The sequence below is a fragment of the Leuciscus leuciscus genome, assembly GCF_965113295.1.
Source record: "Leuciscus leuciscus genome assembly, chromosome: 24".
In the NCBI taxonomy this organism is placed as follows: domain Eukaryota; kingdom Metazoa; phylum Chordata; class Actinopteri; order Cypriniformes; family Leuciscidae; genus Leuciscus; species Leuciscus leuciscus.
The window spans coordinates 27,689,634-27,710,378 of record NC_138723.1 but is presented as its reverse complement, the minus strand read 5'-3'; the positions used below and the strand labels follow the sequence as shown (position 1 = coordinate 27,710,378).

Below are 20,745 nucleotides of genomic sequence, written 5' to 3'. Positions count from 1 at the left end.
ATGTATATTAAAGGGTTAGTTCACCCAAAAATGAAAAGTCTGTCAGTAATTACTCACCCTCATGTTGTTCCAGCCCCGTAAGACTTTCGTTCATCTTCGGAACATAAATTAAGATATTTTTGATTAAATCTGAGAGCTGGCTCACTCCTCCATAGGCTTCTATGGGATTGAAACTTACCGGCCCAGAAAGTTAGTTTAAATAAGACAATGTTTAAAATAGTCCAAGTGACTACAGTGGCTCAACCTTAAGTCAACTCTGAGTGAGTTCACGTAGTGTAACAGCGCAGCGCTTCTGGGTTGTACATCAGAACGCAGGCTCACTATTGGCCGACGCTGGTCATGTGTGTGATGCTGGCCAATAGTGAGCCTACACTCTGACGTACAACGCAGAAACGCTGCGCTGTTACACTACGTGAACTCACTCAGAGTGAGTTAACTTAAGGTTGAGCCACTGTAGTCACTTGGACTATATTAAACATTGTCTTTACTAACTTTTATGGGATGGCAGATATCGATTACATAGACGCCTATGGAGGAGTGAGCCAGCTCTCAGATTTAATCAAAAATATCTTAATTTGTGTTCTGAAGATGAACGAAAGTCTTACGGGGTTGGAACAACATGAGGGTGAGTAATTACTGACAGAATTTTCATTTTTGGGTGAACTAACCCTTTAAAGTCACCATGAAATCAAAATTGACCATTCTTGTTTTTTTATGGAATATTGCAGTATTTATTATAAATGATTTATCCATGCATGTAATTTTTTAAATTTTTTTATTCATGTGCCTCGTAATCTTTCATCAAAATAGCTTCGCCTCCGTCTTGCAGAGACATCTTTTCTCTTCTCTGATGATGTGTTTACTGGCGTGAGGGCGGGGCAACCTGTCATTCACATGAGATCCACCAATAGAAAACCACATCCATCCAATCAATTCCCAGTGCGCAAAATCAAGTCCCACTCTACATTTTTTCCTTGTTCGAAAAGCCGTTTCACTCGGATATGCATCACAATAGGGAAGAAAAGAGTATTGCAACTTCTGTATCACGCCGTCGCCGACTAAAATTTTTAAAACAACTTTGCTCAATTTTCGAGGTTAATAACAGTGGAAACATGTCTTAGTCTGAAAAGGGTCAATTGCGTAATAAGAGAATCCTTCTTGAGGAAGGGAGCTGTGTAGTCATTGGCTGCTCTCTGTGTCAATCACCCCACCCTGGCCCCGCCCCCCACATTTGCTCCAGTTTCAACTTGCCACATTTTGCATTAACTCTTTCAGCACTGGCATTGCCTTTGCATGACATTTAAACCCTGTTTCCATTGCAAACCACAATAATACGAATACACTGAAAACGAATCATTGCATGGGCGTCACTGAGGTGTCAGATGTGGTCAAAAGCTGAGTCAAAACAACAGCAGCGATGACAAGGTGGCAATCTGAAATCTTTCCACTTGAAGTGTGGTATTGCTTTGTTTGAGGATGGCAGCAGAAGCGCAGCTCTCAAACAGTCAAACAAAAGCCTCTTGTGTTTGAGTAGTTGAGAAGTGAAGCCCCTCCGCACCAGCGTGGGTGTGTGTTCGAGCATGTACACGTATGTCTGCGCTCTGTGGGGAGATGAATCCTGTGCTCTTGGCATGTTGGCCGCACAGACACGCTCTGTCTGGGGTGTGCCAAACGGTCAGGCTGCCTGTGATGACCTGCAGACCGTATGATTGCCCTCGTGCGCCAACATTTCCCAAAACACACACACACAAGCCTGTTCTCCCAAAATATCACACAGCACCACAACAAACACGTCAACTACAAGCGCTGACATCTTTATATTCGCCTAGTCATTTAAACTCATCCATGCACCCATAATTAGTTTAGCATTGTAAAACTGTGGTCACTTGATACTAGCCATCACTGTCACCCAAAAAATGCCAAAAATGTACTATATTTGTACCATAGTAAACATGGAATTTGGCATAAACTAGGTATTTTTTTTCTATTTTGACTTATTCAGAATACACACCATTCAAATGTTTGGGGAGAGTAAGTTAAGAAATTATACTTTTATTCAGCAAGGATGCATCATCAAATGTTAGACATTTATAATGTTAGAAAAGATTTCTATTTCAAATAAATGTTCTTAAAAAAATAAATAAATAAAAAATCCACAAAAATTAAGCAGCACAGCTGTTTTCAATAATGATAATAATAGTAAGTTTCTTGAGCATCAAATCAGCATATTAGAATGATCATGTGACACTGAAGACTGGAGTAATGATGCTGAAAATTCAGCTTTGATCACAGGAATAAATTATATTTTAAAATATATTCAAAAAGAAAACAGTTATTTTAAATTGTATTAATATTTTCAAAATATTACTGTTTTTACTTTGATCAAGTAAGTGAAGCAGTGTGAGCATAAGAAACTTCTTTTAAAAACAATAAAAAAATCTTACCGACCCCAAACTTTAGAACAGTAGTGTACTCTGAATATATGATTAGGGCTGTCAATCGACTAAAACATTTTTGCTTATTAATCGCACCTTTTTATTGAAATAATCACGATTAATCACACCTAACATTTAATATATTTTTATATTGTAATAATTTCACAGTTAATCTCCAAATTAATGTAGAAACAACATAAAAAAGCAACATAAAGACAGTATATTTTAAATCAGGTAGGAAATATACAGAAATTGAATAAAGTTATCAAACACTTCACAGTCTTTACTGCATAAATTATAAATTAAATATAGATTAATCCTTATTAAAGCTACAAAAGTTATTCAGTCAGCAGTGTGTGATTATCTCTTTGTCTTTTGTTCTTTGATTAACATTAATGACAGACAGCAGCGGGGTTATTAGGCTGCTGTCACTTTAGGATCTGACACATATACCATGGCCTCCCAACTCTTTACGGTCATTTAACACTTTATTTAACTAATTTAAGACTGTGCTTATGAGGATACTCGACAAAAGCAGCATTTTGGCTCCGTTTTTGTCCATTCAAGCATGAAAGAGAACTCAATGCGGCGCTGGCGCGATGTCTGAAGTGGATATCTCTGCGTGTTTCAAATGTTTGTTCACACAGAGCCGCTTCACAGACAGCGCACCAGTACAGATTTAACTTCTTTTTTTTTTGCGTCTTATTGCGCTTAAATGGTTTAAAAGCAGTTGTATGAATGATAGCGTGATCATATACTGTAGCGCAGCCAAAGGATGATGAAAAAAAACGGATCCTGTGTTAATTGCGTCAAATATTTTTGCGCGTTAATCTGAAAAAAAGTAGCGCATGCATTATTGTGTTAATTCTGACAGCCCAATATCAAATATTGTGATGATTTTAATGCAAATAAATTGCTGTTTTTATGTCAGAGAAGTATTTAATTTTTAAAATTTAATATTTTAAATAAGTTCAAGCTGTTTGCTTGAAACAAAACCAGCATTTTTAGCCACGTCAGAGCACAATACATAAATATTAAGGTACATACATATCAACTGAAAAATATCCACAGGTTTTTTAGCCATATCGCCCACCTCTAATTGCAAAACAACCCCCTTTTCCCTGCCCAAAAACATTTTCCAGCAGTCATGATTTACCTCTTGCCGAAAGCTTTTTGGTGTTGATGATTTTGGCAGCATGCTCTTGGCCCGTGCACAGCTTGACACAGCGTCGCACGACTGAGAAGGCCCCCCTGAAGAAACAGACGAGAGAAAAACACAACAGCTCAGAAGATCTGCAGACACACCGCTGAACTTGAAGAACCCCCCAAAACCCAAAATCTGCTCAAAACCCTTCACATGTTCATCTTTCTTTAGTGTGTAATGTTGCTGTTTGAGCATGAAAAGGGTCTGCAAAGCACAAAGTCCCTCCAGCGGGAGTTATTCTCTATATCAGTGTCACTAGCCGCATTTCCATTACCCTTCAAATTGAAAATACGCCCAATGGAAACACGGCAATTTCGCAAAAACTCCCATTTATCGCAAAAAAGTTTTTACGCTCACATGAGGTGGTTTTTCAGGCAATTCGAAAAATAAATATTTCGCAAAACTGCAATGGAAACAGTTTTTGCGCATTTACAGGTCACCTGACGTAGATGACGCGGTGTGTTTGAACAGAATACGAGACAGAGTTCTTTATTAAATTCATATAAAACAAAAGAATTACAGGAATAATGGATTCTAAACCTCAAATAAATGCCACAATCAAGACCTTGAAGCAGATATGAGGGAGAAACACCCAGAAACAGCTCATATGAGCTGCTCACAAGTATAATAAGGGTCGTTCCTTACCATTAATGCTTGGAGAAAACACATACATCTCCTTCAATTAATAATAATGGCCAGTGTAGTGGCTGAGATATAGTATATAAAACTACCAACGTCCGTTGCCATGGTTTTTGGAATAATTGTACTTATCGTGAGAGGAAAAAATGAAGTTTTAGTCGCATAACATCGCTTAATGGAAACGCCGTCATTTCGCAATCGTTTTTTGTCGACATTTAGAAATAAATTGCAAAAGTTTTGCGCAAATCTGTAATGGAAACGCGCCTACTGTTTCTGAACTCCCTGAAATGCCTCCATTGTAGTCTTGACTTTTCTTCCGGGAACAAACACGTCACAATATTCCTCATTTAAATAATTCCCGCTCAAGACATATGCAAAAATAAAAAGGGGCGGAGCCTGGTTGAGGTTATTAGTGTGATGAAACTTGCGGTTATGGTAAGGGGTGTGACATTTCCCTAAACACGCTCGAAATGGTTTTACCAATCACAACACACTGACCCAGCCAACCAATAAGAATCAATTGTACTTTTTGGGAGGAGGGGTTTCATAGAGACTGTAACTAAACAGAGCGTTACTGACAGACTAGAAAGAGAGGTGCTGCAACAATGTCAAACATGGGGAAAATAAGGTGTTTTTGAAAACCTATTCTAGCAGACTTTTTGGGGCTAATATTCATAATATTCACATGGGAACAAAATGTAGAGCACACGCTGTCTATCAACAGCACTCTTGGGTCTATTTTCAGAAAGACCTGCATTAAAAAAAAAAAATCACTTGAGACAGTTGTGATAATGGTCTGATGTCATTCCTTACCAGCTAATTTTAGCACACCTTGTTACAGTTACACAACACACTTAGAATGTCTCAAGCAGACGCTCTGAACAGATGAAGTCGGATCCGTGACTTCCCGCCCCTCACCGACGGGCTCAAATGCCCTTGGAAACATCCATGTGATGTTAACATGTGATAAAAACAGACCATATGCCCCTCTGTGACCTCAGGCAAATCACCTGCGCACGAATCGCTTGGCTAGCGCACTAGAAGAAACCAAGACTGGATGATTTTGGGCATCATTCGACGTAGATCGTCATTCAAAACATCCAAATGTCGATCATACATTTAAAAAATATATATTTTATCGTGACGTTTGGATATGGTAGCATGGTAATACTTTGTTTTTGGACATTTTCAAGATGGTAAAACCATGGAGTACCATGTAAATTAGTGATGAATATTAAAATTATGACTGAAAACAATAATCTTATAATGTTTTGACTGATAAAATGTTTTGGATAAAATTGTAGAATATTTCGTGCGAATAAAAAATAAAACACTAAAAAGTAAAAATCAGTCATTTTAAATGCTAAAAGTTAATGTAGGCATCAAAACATGATAATTTACAGTATGAAAAAAAAGGATATTTATTTTAATATTTGCTAAATATTAAATGTAACAGTTATTCGTGTTTTTTAAAATAGTAACTTTATGTTAGTGCAATTAAATATAAAATTTTGGCAAATATACAATCTCAAACAACACATATAAATGTAAAGATCTAAAAAAATTAGCCGATATATATATATATATATATATATTGCATCCCGAATCTAAATACAATGGTATTACCATCTGATTTGCAGTAAGGTAACATGAGGTATGTTTATAAGGTATAATATGTTTATAAGGTAACATATTAACATATATACATTAACATATTAACGTATATTAACATATAATGTAATGTAGTGGTTGACTGTTTTAAGATATATCACACCACACTATTTCATTTAAATAGTGTAAATAACACGAGCATATCAATTGCTAAAATTATATTAATTTGCATACTATTTACTCAATTACGTTAGTATTTACTTTTAAAGGACATCATCTCTGTTAAAATAGAGGTCTTGCTTATGACACTTATCGACTAAAATGAACAACTTATCAGCCAATATGATAATTAGAAAACCCCACATATAATCCGATATTCTCGTGAACAACTAAATATCATGTTTTGTAATTCATTTAATAAAACACTGCTTGTCAATGTGAGGTAAACAACACATGATGTTCTTCACTCCAATAATAAGAATGGAAACTTCTCAACTAATAAAGCAGAAGGTCAAAGCGTGAGCCGTCCGTTCACCTTTGACCTCATGAAGGCCTGGAGCCGCGTCTGTCTGCCGCTCTGTTAGCAAACGTGTTTCACTAGCGCTGGCGTCTCAGAGGAGACACTGAGCTGATTTACTGCTGTCGGCCTGTCAGGAAGACCAAACCACTGATCTACTCAGGTTAAACACGCTCACAAACAACAACTACACAAAACACACCGCAACTCTGGACTGACAAGTCAAGTCAAGATGAGTTGGAAGTTATTCAACTCATAATATAATAATAAATAATTATTTATATCGAAAACATGTGTTGAAAGCTGAATTTTACTCCAGTCTTCAGTGTCACATGATCCTTCAGAAATCATTCTAATATGCTGATTTGCTGCTCAAGACAAGAAATATTTCTTAAAAGTTTCGATATAGTAGTGGCCAAAAGTGAGATATTTGTTTTTAATGACCCTACAAGTTTGATTAAATCGTCAAAATATTTAATATATTTTAAATATTTTAAATATGAGGGAAGAACAAAACACTAAACTTGGTTAAGGTATTTATCTGACAAAATTATTTGGCAAAAAAAGTAAAACTCCAGCTACGGGTTTTATTTTACTATGCAAAAGAAAATGCTGACAGGAAAAAGCGTTCAATGACTACAACATAATCAGCTATTAATATTCTGTTGGTTCTCTCTTGTTTTTTTGTGTGTGCATGTGTTCATTTCTTTGTATGACAGCCTGACCAAAAATTATGTCAGCACAATTTCATTGCATTATCACAAATAAAACAATTTTTTAACTACGCAATATGCTTACAAAATCTTTTTATAATATTTGAATAAAGGGAGAAGATGTCAATTTTCCTTGACCAGACATAACTTTTGGCCACTACTGTACATAACAAACATGATACGCACACATATCTACTAAAGAAAGTTAAGTAACGGCTAAAATGCATGTCTCCACCACAAATTGAGGATGTGGTAAAATATTCAGCTAAGCATGGTGAAGATCTATTGAAATATCACACATATAACACATCTCAAAAGTTGTAAATGTCTGTTTCTCCTCAGTGAGAGAGGACTGGGTTCAAATGAATTGAAAATGAAAGCTACAGAGCATTTATAAAAATAAAAAAAAGATGACAAAGTTTCAAAGAGAAATCTGTCTACTACTATTTGTGTGTTATTATGACTGTGGGTGATATACACGGGCCGGTTAATAATTCAGGAGAAAACTGTGCGAAAGAAACGCAATACTTACTGACTGACTGGAGGAGGGGGGCGCTGAGAGAGTAAAATAATTTCCTAACGTCAGGCCGCAGGCATGTCTCTCTCTCTCTCACACACACACACACACACACACACACACACACACACACACACACACAGATTATAGACAGCAAACAGCCGTCCGGGCAGCTCTCACAGCTCCAAATGTCACACGTTACATTGTAGCGACCCTTCACTGCTTCCCAGAGTTTATGATACATTGTAACAGACAACTCTTTAATACATTATATCAACTGTTCATGTGGAGATACAATGTTGCGACCTGTTGACCTGATTAAACTCTCAAATATAATTCACCCTGAACATAACCTCCAAATTACCCCTCAACAGCTGATCATTATGATCAGAGATAAGAATCACTGTAATATTTCCTGACAGCTTCTCTGAGAATTCTGCATGAAATGCACAAGAGGAGCCACAAAACATGCAATATCCTCACGTTTTTTATCCGTATAGTTAAATACTCCCATGCAACTCCATCTTAAAAGCTCCCCTGTGCATTCAAATGGGCTGCAAACATGCAATATCATCTAAATTTAGCTCTGACTGTTTATATTTATGATCTTTGATTCAATAGTAATGCACTCTTTTGATTCTCTTTGAGTTCTACACATTAAATGCAGCAAAATCCTCCTCAGAATGAACAACTGCTTGCTCATTTCTATGATCAGAGACTGTGTGAATAGGAATATTCACTGTAACATGCACAGTGGTGGGTGTATTTAAATGCAACTCCCCTCTAATGTTTCCTGACAGCTCCTCTGAGCATTCTGCATGAAATGCACCAGAGGAGCCACAACACATGCAATATTCTCACAATCAAACCTCTGACGGCTTATATTCACGAGCAGATTTCAAATAAACACAGTAGTGGGAGTATTTGAATGCAACTCCCTCTAATGTTCCTTGACAGATCTTTTGTACATTATGCACAATATGCATCGAGTTCAAATGTGCCTAAAAAAAAAAAAAAAAAAATGAAAAACGAAGCCCTGGTCGATGTGCATATATAGTAAATATGAAAACATACACAATAACAGAGTATTAAATGCAACAGTGCTCTATCTTTCCAGACTGATCGATACTCCTTGCATTGCAGAAAAGCATCCAACATCCTCATAATGATCACCAGATTTCTCTTGTTTTATTATCAATGATAAATAGTTAAAGAGTAGTGGGAGTATTTAAACGCAACTCTCTCTGATGTTTCCTGACATCTCCTCTGGGCTTTAGGACATTCAATAAATGCGTGGCATCAATATAAGACACTCGGCTTAGGCACAGACACTATAGCAGAGAAAGCAAATCTTACTTTCCAAGTTCTTCGTACAGCTGGAACTCGTCGGTGAAGCGCGTGCAAGTTGTCGTTGCCATTTCTCAGCCCTCAGCGTTCGCGGCAATATCCGAGCTGACTTCCAGCACTGCTGTACGCTTCTGCGCCTTCGACTTGCGGGGTTTTCAGGACAAAACTTAAACGTGGATATGGATATTCGAGGGAGGGAGAGGTTCGCCGACGAGCAGGCTCGACTGCTTTACCGACCTCTCACCGAATGCGCCGTTTAACTGCAGTGCACTTGTTTTCCGCTGTGTGTGTGTGTGTGTGTGTGTGTGTGAGAGAGAGAGAGAGACGCGCTGTCACCGCTGGAGGGCGCAGCGGAGCTTCTGCTTGTGGCGTTACACCCTGGTACACCTGCAATACTTTTTCTGTAAGATAAACATAACAGTAACAAATACCGAGACAAAACAAATAACAATGAGGGTTACATTACATTATCATAAAGCTTATTATACCGGCTTATATGCATTAGTACTACACCATAAATAAGTCTTACATAAAGGGTTAGTTCACCCAAAAATGGAAATTCTTTCATTAATTACTCATCTTCATGTCGTTCCAAACCCGTAAGACTTTCGTTCATCTTCGGAACACAAATGAAGATATTTTTTATTAAATCTGAGAGATTTCTGTTCCTCCATTGACAGCTATGCAACTAAAACTTTGATGCATAAAAAAAAGTTTATAAAAAGATCATAAAACTTTTTTTTATTTTTCCCCAACATTTTCTGAAGAGATACGATCGCTTTATATGATGAACAAATTTAATTTAGGCTTTTATTCACACATAAACATTCGTCAACTCACACATCAGTTGTGGTAAACGAAAGCTCAAGCATATTTGCTTGATTTGCGAGAACCAATGAGGTTCATTGTTTTAGCTTCAGCAAGAACCAATGAGGTTCATTCTCGTGTTACGTATCATGTTTGAGCTTCAGCAAGAACCAATGAGGTTCATTCTCGTGTTACGCAGCACGTTTGAGCTTCAGCAAGAACCAATGAGGGTCATTCTCGTGTTACGCATCATGTTTGAGCTTCTGCAAGAGGTTTGTTCTTGTGCGTCAAGCAGGTTCTGTTGAGCTTCAGTTTATTTTCACTGATCAATGTTTATGTGAATAAAAGACTAAATTCAATCTGTTCATCATATAAAGTGATCAAGTCTCTTCAGAAAATTTGGACTAAACCACTCGATTCATATGGATTAGTTTTATGATCTCTTTATGAACTTTTTGAAGTATCAAAGTGTCAGTTGTGTATTAATTTGTGTTCCGAAGATGAATGGAAGTCTTAAGGGTTTGGAACGACATGAGGGTGAGTAATTAATGACAGATTTTTATTTTTTGGGTGAATTATCCCTTTAAATTTTTGACAATATCTTTCTTGAAAATACAATTTTTCTATTTTATTTTTTTGGGTGAATTATCCCTTTAAATTTTTGACAATATCTTTCTTGAAAATAAAATTTTTCTATTTTATTTTTTAACCAATTTTTAATTAAAATGAGAAGGGTCTAATTTCAGAGAGTCACCAAAAAACAAAAACAAAATTGGTTCATACAAAAGTTTGAAAAAATAATCCTTTTTATCAAAATTTGAAAAGTCAGAGCAAAATACTTTGCGACAAGTACAGTCCCAAAACAAAGGAATAATAGTTTCTTCAAACGGATGACAGAAGCACATGGTGGAAATGCTATTATTAAATTTGACAAGTTTATAATTTACAGGGTAGCAATTACATACTATTTTAATAGAGGCTTCAACAACTTTATTAGACAAAATTAAAAAAGTCAAAGAAGCCAAAAATCTTCCCATTCTATATCACTAAACTTCTTATTTCATAAACTTCCAGAAGCAGGTAGTGAAATCTGACATCTGTAGAGAATTTAACACCTGCAACACCTTTTTTAGTTGGTGTGTTAAGAGGTGACATCATTATGAAACAGTTCAAACATTTAGAAATTAATTTTGTTAAATTTAACTGACCAGATTTGTGGGACATATACATACCACACTTAAAATGTATGAGGGTCATTACGTGAAACATTTTAATGTTATGTATAATTTTATTTTATCCCAATATACACATTTTTCTGAAAATATTAAACATTTTTGTTACTTTAACATGTACTAAACATCTTAATATTTTAGATTATAAGTGTGGTACATTGTCTATACACCACTTAAAATAAATGAGGATCACATTTTAACATGTATTATTATTATAGGCGCATATATATATATATATATATATATATATACACTGTATAAATATACATTAGTGCATGTAACGCAATAGAAGTGTGTTCTAATGCAATGATACACATTGTCAGTGTGACAGCATAACAATAATCAAAGAATAACACAAATTGAATGTTTGTGAAAGGTTTTAATTAGGCACAAATTAAAAAAAAAATCTGATGCAATAACATCCCTCAGCCAACACAATCTGAAAATGACAGAATTTCATCCCATGTGAGAGTTTGATCAATCTGCTTACAGACGTTTTATATATCTGAAGAATCTTTCTCGTAGGTCACTGAAATAGCAAGAAAACTAACACATAATAAGCCCTGAATAGTCAGTAACTGGGCAAACGTAATGATCACAGACACACGCAGCCAAAGAAAACCTCAGTCAACTGATTCCATAAAACACTAAAAATTATCAATGATCAATGGCCCAATTTGCATGCCAAAATACGAGACAGTGATCAGTGTCAGCAAATCAGTTATATTGGCATGAGTTGTGCAGTGTAGACACGATGATGTTCATTTTGTAGCACCGCAAGAAAGCGCCACATCACTGTCCTTCAGTGTGTTTCAGTAAGTGCTGACTTCAAATCTGACATTGTCGTGTAACCTCAAAACTGGACAGCATTGGGTGGGATGTTGAACAAGGAGGGGTCAAAGTCCTGTCCTTTAAATGGAGATCCTTCAGCATCCCAGCCCTTCTTCAGCATCTCATGGACTTTCTGAAATTTGCAAAATAAAACATCTTTCACTGCAATATCCACATAGTAAGTCCCAGAGCTCTTAAAAATACATAAAAGCATGTTAAAGTGTCATTGGGCTGAAGATTGGACTGAATTATTTTATGTCCCACAGAAGTAAGAAAGCAATATAGAAAATAACTTGCATTGCGTGCTCACCAGAGCTGCTTTATTATTGTAAATTTGCCAGTGATCTTGATTCAAACACACACGCAGACTGTTTCTATTAAAGGGGTGGTTGATTATGATTTCACTTTTCTAACTTTAGTTAGAGTGTAATGTTGCTGTTCGAGCATAAACTACATCTGCAAAGTTACAACGCTCAAAGTTCAAAGCAAAGGGAGATATTTGCTTTTAAAGAAATTCCTGTTTAAGGACTACAACAAATGGCTGGTAGAGACAGCACAACATTCCTCCCGGGTTAGTGACATCACCAACCCTAGAATTTACATAAACCCCGCCCCCGGAAAACAATTTACAGATTATCAAAATATGCTAATCAATGACTAGAAGATAACTAGTAAGCTACATAAATTCATCAACTAACCATTCAGAAATGTCCTGTTTCTTCTACATGTTGTCACTTCTTACTGAGTCTCTCCATCATTGTTTGAATCCAGTTTGAACATAAAAGGCTTAAAGTTTTTTAAATTTTCAGTGCATGTCTGTGTGAGTGCAAGCTGTTGAAGCTCCGCCCTCTGCGCCGGGAGCAGCAGCTCATTTGCATTTAAAGGAACAGACACAAAACGGTGCGTTTTTGCTCACCCTCAAAAAGTGACAACTTTAACATGCTATATACAAATATCTGTGGCGTATTTTGAACTAAAACTTCACATACACACTCTGGGGACATCAAAGACTTATTTTACATCTTGTGAAAAGTGCATTATACCACCCCTTTAAACCTTTGACAAGTACGATCACAGTGAACATTCAGATCTGCATTGGCGCTCCAGCTGATATAAAGAGAGAAGTTGTAATGTATAGGTCTAAAACAGCTTCACAAACTCTTTTCAACCACACCGTTTTATTATTTGATCACAGAAGTACTATAAAAGTTTATAGTTCAGATATAAACACTGATGTCTATGGTAGTGATCAAAATAGAGTAAATTTTGCCTTTTGAAAGTAACTTCAAATAAAGTATATCAATTACATTGTTACACCAGTAGGTGGCGACAAGTGAGTGTTAAAAAAAGTATCTGTCATTAGCTATTTTTCCTATTATATGGCATAAAAAACACGAAAATGTGCATAAAAAAACTTGTGCACTCAATTGAGGAGGATACATTTTCTCTCACGTGACTTTGCCTCAACAAAGGACGTGATTGGATAACTGTACTAACTAGTGGACCAATTTCATTGCACAGCATCTCAAATGTTGGTTTGATCATTCTGAAATGCCTGAGTCAAAGTCTGTCATCAGAAGGATTTTGGTATAGTGACCTCCCATAAGTGTCTCGCATACACCAGACATCCAAACTCAAGATAACATTAATACATTTTAAACAGTCTGCAGCAATTGAAATTTTGTCAGCACCTCTAGTAAATTACGTTATTTTGTTTTGTTGTCTATTCAGAATCGTAATCTCCATTTTAAACAACAGATCGAGATTCTAAATGTCTCCAGAATCACGTGGCTCTAGTGCTCACCATCTCGTGGCTCTGAGGCTTCCCCTGGAGCTTTTGGTGGTAATCAAACGTCAGGCGGTCCAGTACGGCATGCTCCTCTTCATCTACGGTTGCCATGGTGCGTTCCCGGTTGATCTGGTTCACGTCGATCTCAGTCTCGCCCTTCAACACGGCGCTCCACCAAACTTCCCCGGTTTTACTGAGGGACAGCTGGAGGAGAAGTCCAAATAATCATCACGACTGTCTACAACTACTAACAATATACATCAGATCTGTATCCATTTCACATTGACACAAAAATAATAATAATTCCATACAATATCTAGAGATATAATTCTATGTACACTACTGCTTTTGAAGTATTTTATGCTCACCAACGCTGCATTTATTTGATTACAAATACAGCAAAAAACAGTAATATTGCGAATTATTATTACAATTCAAAATTATTGGTAACACTTTATTTTGATGGTCCCTTTTGTTGACTATAAGTAACTTTGAAACTATTTGTCAACTAACTTTCATTGGAGTATAAGTAGACTGTCTGCTTAATATCTGCAAACACTTTATTGTGATGGTCGTCCAACAGACACTCTACTGACTATAATTTTGCAACTACATGTCAACTTATTCTAACCCTACCAGTCTATTAATACTTAACTAACACTCTAATGAGAGTTAGTAGACATGTAGGTGCAACGCTACTTATAGTCAACAGAATGTGTTAAAGGGACCATCAAAATAAAGTGAAACCACATTATTTTTGTCTATGTGAATATATTTTTAAATGTAATTTATTCCTGTAATGCAAAGCTACTCATTACTCCAGTCTTCAGTGTCACATGATCCTTCAGAAATCATTCTAATATGCTGATTTGCAGCTCAAGAAACCTTTCTGATTGTTATCGATGTTGAAAACAGTTGCAGCCTTGGTGAGCCTAAGAGACTTCTTTTAAAACAGCACTGACAGCAAATGTACACAAAACTGCTCAAATTTCACTTTATTATCCACTGAAAAGTCACAAGACTGTTAATTTTAGTTCTTACAATGATGAGGTGAAACCCCAGAAAAGCGGAGACCGTCTCAAAATGGCTAATGATTGGCTGATACATCAGTCTATCGAACTTTAAAAAACACCATCCAAAAGTAATGTGTACCAGAACGCAGCGGCCGGGCTCCAGACTCCACAGGGAATTCTCCGTGTTAATTTTATGTGTGAATTCTCCCTCTATCAGGACTCTCTGAGATCCTCCCTCGTTCACGGCCACACGTACCCGTCCCGGCTGCAGGTCCACCGACACCTGCACGGATAGACGGAATGGAAAGCAGACTGATAACGAATTTAGTTTGTTGTAATACTAGACAGCACGATAAAAGTCAATCTAAATGGGGATGCTGCCAATCTGTAAGACAGTAAGCATGATAAAATCAGATGGCAGCAGGTCACACACACACACACACACACCTGTCGGCCTTTAACGACGGTAGGCGGCACATGCACTCGAATTTCCACATCCGTGTAATCCTGCGACCAGGTGTAATCGTCTCTAACGGCACCGTTGTAACTGTCTGCATTGGACTGATAGCTTTCCTGTCCACTGGAGATGCAGAACACAAATAGGTAAGATTTTTTAAAAGAAGTCTCTTAGGCCCTGTTTACACCTGGTATTAAGATGCGTTGTGGACGATCAGATCACAAGTGGACGACTCTAAATACAGGTTTTGAGTTTGTCCACTTTCAGCCACTTCCAGAGGGAGTGGAAAACACATTAGACCGGATTGCTTTCGGAGTGTAAACGCTCATGTGGTCGGATGTGTTCAAACAGCCACTAAAGACCCGTCTTCTCTCCGTCTACTGACCGAATGAGTGAACATTATGGGAAGCGCGTGAACCTTTGTCCACTTTGGTTTGAAGATGATGTTCTCTCACCATTCCTGATTTCTAACACACACTCACAGCGTTCGGCTGATCTCGCGGCTCAGAGAAGAAACTAAAGTTGATTCTCTCCGTGTGTTTTTCCGTCGTCTCTGGGCGCGTTCATATGTAAATTGCACAAGCTTATTTTGTCCATTAGATCGAAAGATCTGAAAAAGCCCCGCATAGACCCTCTCCTCGAAGAAATCAGGACAGAAGTGGTTGAAAGTGGACAGAAGAGACGGATTAAAACACCAGGTGTAAACGGGAATGTGTCTCCCTCGTCTACTTGTGATCCGATCGACCAAAACATCTCAATACCAGGTGTATTACAGGGCCTCATGTTCACCAAGACTGCATTTATTTCTCTGCATCATTTCATTAAACTGAATTTTCGGCATCATTACTCCAGTCTTCAGTGTCACATGATCCTTCAGAAATCATTTTAATATGTTGATTTGCTGCTCAAGAAAAAATGTCCTATTATTATCAATGTTGAGTTATAAACAGTTGTGCTGCTTCATATTTTGTAGAAGCTGGGAAAATACTTTTTTAGGGTTATTTGATGAATAGAAAAGCATTTGTTTGAAACAGAATTGATATATTTATTTGAAATAGAATATTTTGTAACATTATAAATGGCTTTACTGTCTCTTTTGATCAATTTAATGCATCCTTGATGAATGAAAGTATTCATTCTCACTGACCCTAAACTTTTGAACGGTAGTGTCTCTCAATATTAGTATTTTTTGAGCGAATGTAAAGTCAAACGTACGCCTTAGTGGTGTCAGACTCGGCGTGTGATGCCGCTGTGGCTCCTGCTGGCGTCTCTTCGCTCAGCGCTGATGATGCTGTGACAGGGGTGGACTCGTCTGAGCTTCTCTTCTCCTCCACAGGAGCTTCGGCCTCGTGCTCGGACTGAACCTCCAGCTCCTGTATTGCAGGAGGAGCAGCTTTCGGCTCCTCGGCCTGCTTCATGGCCCTCTCTCGGTCCTGCTCAGCAAGCTTCTCGTATAACTTAAACGTCTGGTGGAAGAATGACAGTAAATACACTTGACTCTTCAATTTATTTCAGAAATTATAAAGTTGCATATTCTAAATAATATAAATAAATTATTTTTAATTTAATAAATTATTCATTTTACTTACAGTGATTATAAAGAGGCATATTATAAATACAAATAATTAATAATGTATTTATTTAAATTAATTTAATTATTTTTAGAAGACATTTATAAGGTGGCATAATATAAATATATTAATAATCGAATTGTTTTTAATTTAATAAATCGCATTTATTTTTATTTTTATTAATGTAATATTTTTAAAGACACTTAGAGCAATTATAAAGTGCCATCATTTACATAGAATAATATTTTAATTACCTTTAAAATGAATAAATTAATTAAAAATGTGTAATTACTTTAATTATTTTTATTTAATAAAAATTATATTTTTTTGTTTTTTGTTTTTTTAACGTCACACCCAAAACAAAATTACAACACTGACACAAGGCTAGCTGTCACTGTCATTCATTACCAGCAAGACCATACCAGGATTTGTAACTAGTATAAATTATACATTTAACTAGTATCATAGATATTTAACTTTAGACAGTAAACATCATAGTTAATAAATTCATGGCATTTCCAGCTGGTGCCATCTCTGTACCATGGTACTGCCACATTTATACTTATTTCTAAAGAATCCAGTCAGTTTAATGGATCAAAACAAAAGTCGCTGAGTACCTTGAACACCATGTTTTCAGCTACTCCGGGTGGGAAGCCCATGCGGTCCTGTGGGCCGCTGAGGAGACGGTAGAAGTCCGTCTTTCTGTACAGGAACCCAAAATAAACCTGCAGGAAATTCTGAATGTTTCCAACATGCTGCAGAATCCCTAACAGCGCGTTATCATACAACTCCGTCATTTCCACCGGAGAAGACATGGCTGAGTAGCTCGGCGGGATCAATTTTGACTCAACGCTGTTTAATTTAGATGCTTGTTGATGAAAAACAAACGTAAAGCAACAGAAGCCCCGCAGAAAACTTGTGAAACAGCACTGCAACAACAGATCTTTCGAGAGAGGACGCAGCTGCTTAGGCGCTTCCGGTTCACTCAGTACAAAATAAAAGTCTGTCCAAAAACAAAACATTTGAAAAACACTTTACATATATAATTACAATATTACATCTATTATATTAATATAATTTAACAATTTGTAATACAATACAATACAATATGTAATTATATATATATATATATATATATATATATTTTATTTATTTATTCGAATTCGTTTTTAATATCATATTATATTAATATATTAATCTTAAAGTGTACTAATATGTATTTGACGTTGAACTACATACATTTAAATTATATTATATACACATCACACAGGATAAAATGTTGTTCCAGTGCGGCAGGTGGCAGTAATGCGCTCTTGACGACTGACGCCCTTGTGCAATTTATGGGCAAAAACATGGCGACGTCCTTGGTCAGGCAGGCAAAATTGTTGTCGGTAAGATTTCATTCTGACTTTTTTTGCTTTTGTAACTAATTACATTTGTATTTACAGGTGAGGATCTTCCATATTTCGTGTAACTGACGTAGAAAATGAAAGGCGTTCTGATAAAAATATATAGAGATACTGGCACTGAACGTAATGTGGGATGTGAAGCTTGATTTGGGGATTATATAATTAATAAGTGCATGTCATTTATCCAATAATCTGTGTTTTCGTAGGTGGTGACCAGCCAGTTAAATTCGGCGGCATGTGTCAGGAACATTCACTGCACTGCAGCTTGTTTGAAGGTATGTGATCAGATCTAGCGATTTCAGATGCGGTTTGTCTGATTAATAATGAGGCTTTTGTGTTATCCAGAAAAAGTTCTTTTAATTTATCTTCAATTTTGATTTACAAATACAGACATTAGAACATTAGGATAAAAATGTATAACAAAGGATATTTAGAAATAAAAAAAAACCCGTTAAACGTTTACAATTATTAACAGATTTTGCAACTTAATATTGCTTTTAGGTATTGAACTGCCTTTAAAATGAAAAACAAAGGCTAATTTCCCCCATATTTACATTTATGTATACTAAATTGGAAAATATCAATAAAACATTTTCAAAACACATTTGAAAGTTGGATAGGATGTGATCCTTAATAAATGAAAGAAACCTGACCAAAAACAAGCAACAAGTCTAAAATAAATTAAATGCATGCCGTCCACAAAATGTATAAAATATATAAATATTACAATGCTTAACAGATAGTAATTGCAAAGTGAGTTTAAGAGAAATTTTGTCAACTTTATCTGACATTAAAGACCGGTTTCACAGACAAGGCTTAGATTAAGTCAGGATTAGACCTTAGTTCAATTAGGGTATTTAAGTAGCTTTTATAAATGTGTCTTAGAAAAAAAACATTACTGATGTGCATCTTGAACAAAACAATGGCAACAATACCGGGGGTAAATATTTATGAGGTAGTTAGTTACCACATTATTTTGCATAAGTCCATCAACACAACCATTTCAAAATAGCAGGTCTGGTGACAATATCCATTTGAAACAAAAGCAAGAACACATCAAATACTATATAAAGGAAGTAGAGAAACGAGATTTAACTGATTGCAGAATTGGCAGGGTCCAAAAAGGTGTTTTTAAATGAGTAGTTTAAGTTTACTCACCCTTAAGTTGTTCCAAACTTAATTACTTAAATAAATTTTTCTGCTGAACACAAAAGAAGATATTTTGAAGTATATGGTTAATCAAACAGTTGATGGACCCCACTATGGAAGTCAGTGGCTACAGACATTCTTCAAAATATATTTTTTTGTGTTCTAACTAAAGAAAGAAACTCATACTGGTTTGAAACAACTTGAATGTGAGTAAATGACAGAATTAAAATTTTTGGGTGTACTGTCCCTTTAAGAAGCGTCTTTAACCCAGACGGATCTATCTTCTGTCTAACAGAACCGCGCAGCTCGTATTCGAGTGGGTAAAGGAGACAGGCCGCTGACGTATGAGCAGGTGCATCACCCTCATCACATCGGCCACAGGAAGGGCTGGCTCTCACAACACACTAGTGAGTAACAATCCAACTCAAACAGTACACTTTCTTTAACCTGCTGGATTCCCAACACTACGTGGGCTGGTACTCCAGAGCTTTATGGTTCAGTTTCAACTGTAGTATGTGGACTGTAAGTCACAAGTGCCTGAACAACAATCTTTCACTTCCTCATCCCATAGGTAATCTTCAGGGTGAAGCTGGAGCGGCGGAGCGCGTGGTGGAAGACGTCTTCATCAGGCGCTTCATATACGGCACGTTTCATGGCTGTTTAGCGGATGAGGTGGTGATCAAACGCAGAGGCAACATCCTGGTCATCTGTGCTGTGATGATACAGAAACTCTTGCCGAGTAAATTCTACTTTCTCATTGGCTACACAGAGAAACTGCTCTCACACTTCTACAAATGTCCAGTTAAAATCGAGTTGCAAACAGTAGAAGAAAAAATAGTCTACAAATATCTCTAAGGCCAAATGTTGCGGCTTTAGAAAGTTGGTTATTGAACGGGTGAAATGTCTATTTTTAGGTGTTTTACAATGTTCAGTAAGTGTAAATTAAGGCCTTACATTTTAATTAAATCATAAGTACAAAATATTCACGTCGCAATGTAAAAAAAAAAAAAGCCTTGCACTGTGTGTATTTATAAAGATCAAATTATATCTGCATTTCTTCATACATTGAGTTTCTGTTGTTAATAAAGTTTTTTTCCACACAAAAAGCATTGAATTATGTATTTTGCATTTTTATTTGGCATTGTGCATTTTATAAATGGACCAAAGGAGATTAAAATAACTTTGAGCCTTTAATTGAGCAATTCATGCATATGAATGTTATGCGTACTCAATGTTCAACAAGCTCATAATTTCTTGTTTAATTAGTCTAGATGACTTTCATTCAGAGCATTACACTAATGTAGTTAAAATGTCAGAAGGAAACTATTTGCATACGTTTATTATATCTATAGTACATACACAGTTATATGTGTGTATATGAAGAGCTCAGATGCAAAAGCCTCTAAATGCCATCTGAAATTTTCTTATAGAATGATAATTTTTATCAAGCTTGTATATTTAAGTTCAGTAATTTTACTTAAATGACAATTAATAGGTAATCTTC

The 20,745-nt window shown here is 36.3% G+C and overlaps 3 protein-coding genes across 52 annotated transcripts in view; 1 reads left to right on the top strand and 2 right to left on the bottom strand.

The window, feature by feature from the left end:
• Positions 1-9,285, bottom strand: part of camk2b2 (calcium/calmodulin-dependent protein kinase (CaM kinase) II beta 2) — a 78,477-nt gene extending 69,192 nt beyond the window's left edge. For 37 of the 50 annotated variants that reach the window (XM_082158000.1, XM_082158038.1, XM_082158033.1 and 34 more), the window contains exons 1-2: positions 8,993-9,285; positions 3,592-3,686 (exon numbers count right to left, since the gene is read on the bottom strand). In XM_082158000.1, the coding sequence (XP_082014126.1) occupies positions 3,592-3,686; positions 8,993-9,054 (157 nt within the window). In that variant the 5' untranslated portion in view covers positions 9,055-9,285. The remainder of the gene's footprint in view (positions 1-3,591; positions 3,687-8,992) is intronic. The other 13 variants (XM_082158021.1, XM_082158018.1, XM_082158024.1 and 10 more) reach the window with 3 other exon arrangements.
• A 2,096-nt stretch (positions 9,286-11,381) lies between these two features.
• Positions 11,382-17,657, bottom strand: nudcd3 (NudC domain containing 3). The gene is made up of 6 exons (XM_082158383.1): positions 17,301-17,657; positions 16,328-16,578; positions 15,103-15,235; positions 14,795-14,938; positions 13,658-13,846; positions 11,382-11,986 (listed from the first exon to the last, which is right to left on the bottom strand). The coding sequence occupies exons 1-6, from the start codon at positions 17,496-17,498 to the stop codon at positions 11,876-11,878; spliced, it is 1,026 nt and encodes a 341-aa protein (XP_082014509.1). The 5' UTR covers positions 17,499-17,657; the 3' UTR covers positions 11,382-11,875.
• A 327-nt stretch (positions 17,658-17,984) lies between these two features.
• Positions 17,985-20,350, top strand: mrps24 (mitochondrial ribosomal protein S24). The gene is made up of 4 exons (XM_082158325.1): positions 17,985-18,074; positions 18,299-18,367; positions 19,537-19,648; positions 19,813-20,350. Exons 1-4 carry the CDS (start codon positions 18,024-18,026, stop codon positions 20,094-20,096), a joined length of 516 nt encoding a protein of 171 aa, XP_082014451.1. The 5' UTR covers positions 17,985-18,023; the 3' UTR covers positions 20,097-20,350.
• The last annotated feature ends 395 nt before the right edge of the window (positions 20,351-20,745 follow it).

What these genes read in the sequence shown, in the direction of transcription:
- nudcd3 (XM_082158383.1), bottom strand. Translation starts at nt 17,498, where the DNA reads ATGTCTTCTCCGGTGGAAATGACGGAGTTGTATGATAACGCGCTGTTA. An exon ending in CCGTCGTTAAAGGCCGACAG is followed by an intron (nt 14,939 to 15,102) that starts GTGTGTGTGTGT and finishes CTATCCGTGCAG; the next exon opens with GTGTCGGTGGACCTGCAGCC. An exon ending in AGCCCGGCCGCTGCGTTCTG is followed by an intron (nt 13,847 to 14,794) that starts GTACACATTACT and finishes CTTCTCCTCCAG; the next exon opens with CTGTCCCTCAGTAAAACCGG.
- mrps24 (XM_082158325.1), top strand. Translation starts at nt 18,024, where the DNA reads ATGGGCAAAAACATGGCGACGTCCTTGGTCAGGCAGGCAAAATTGTTG. An exon ending in GGCAGGCAAAATTGTTGTCG is followed by an intron (nt 18,075 to 18,298) that starts GTAAGATTTCAT and finishes GTGTTTTCGTAG; the next exon opens with GTGGTGACCAGCCAGTTAAA. An exon ending in CTGGCTCTCACAACACACTA is followed by an intron (nt 19,649 to 19,812) that starts GTGAGTAACAAT and finishes CTCATCCCATAG; the next exon opens with GTAATCTTCAGGGTGAAGCT.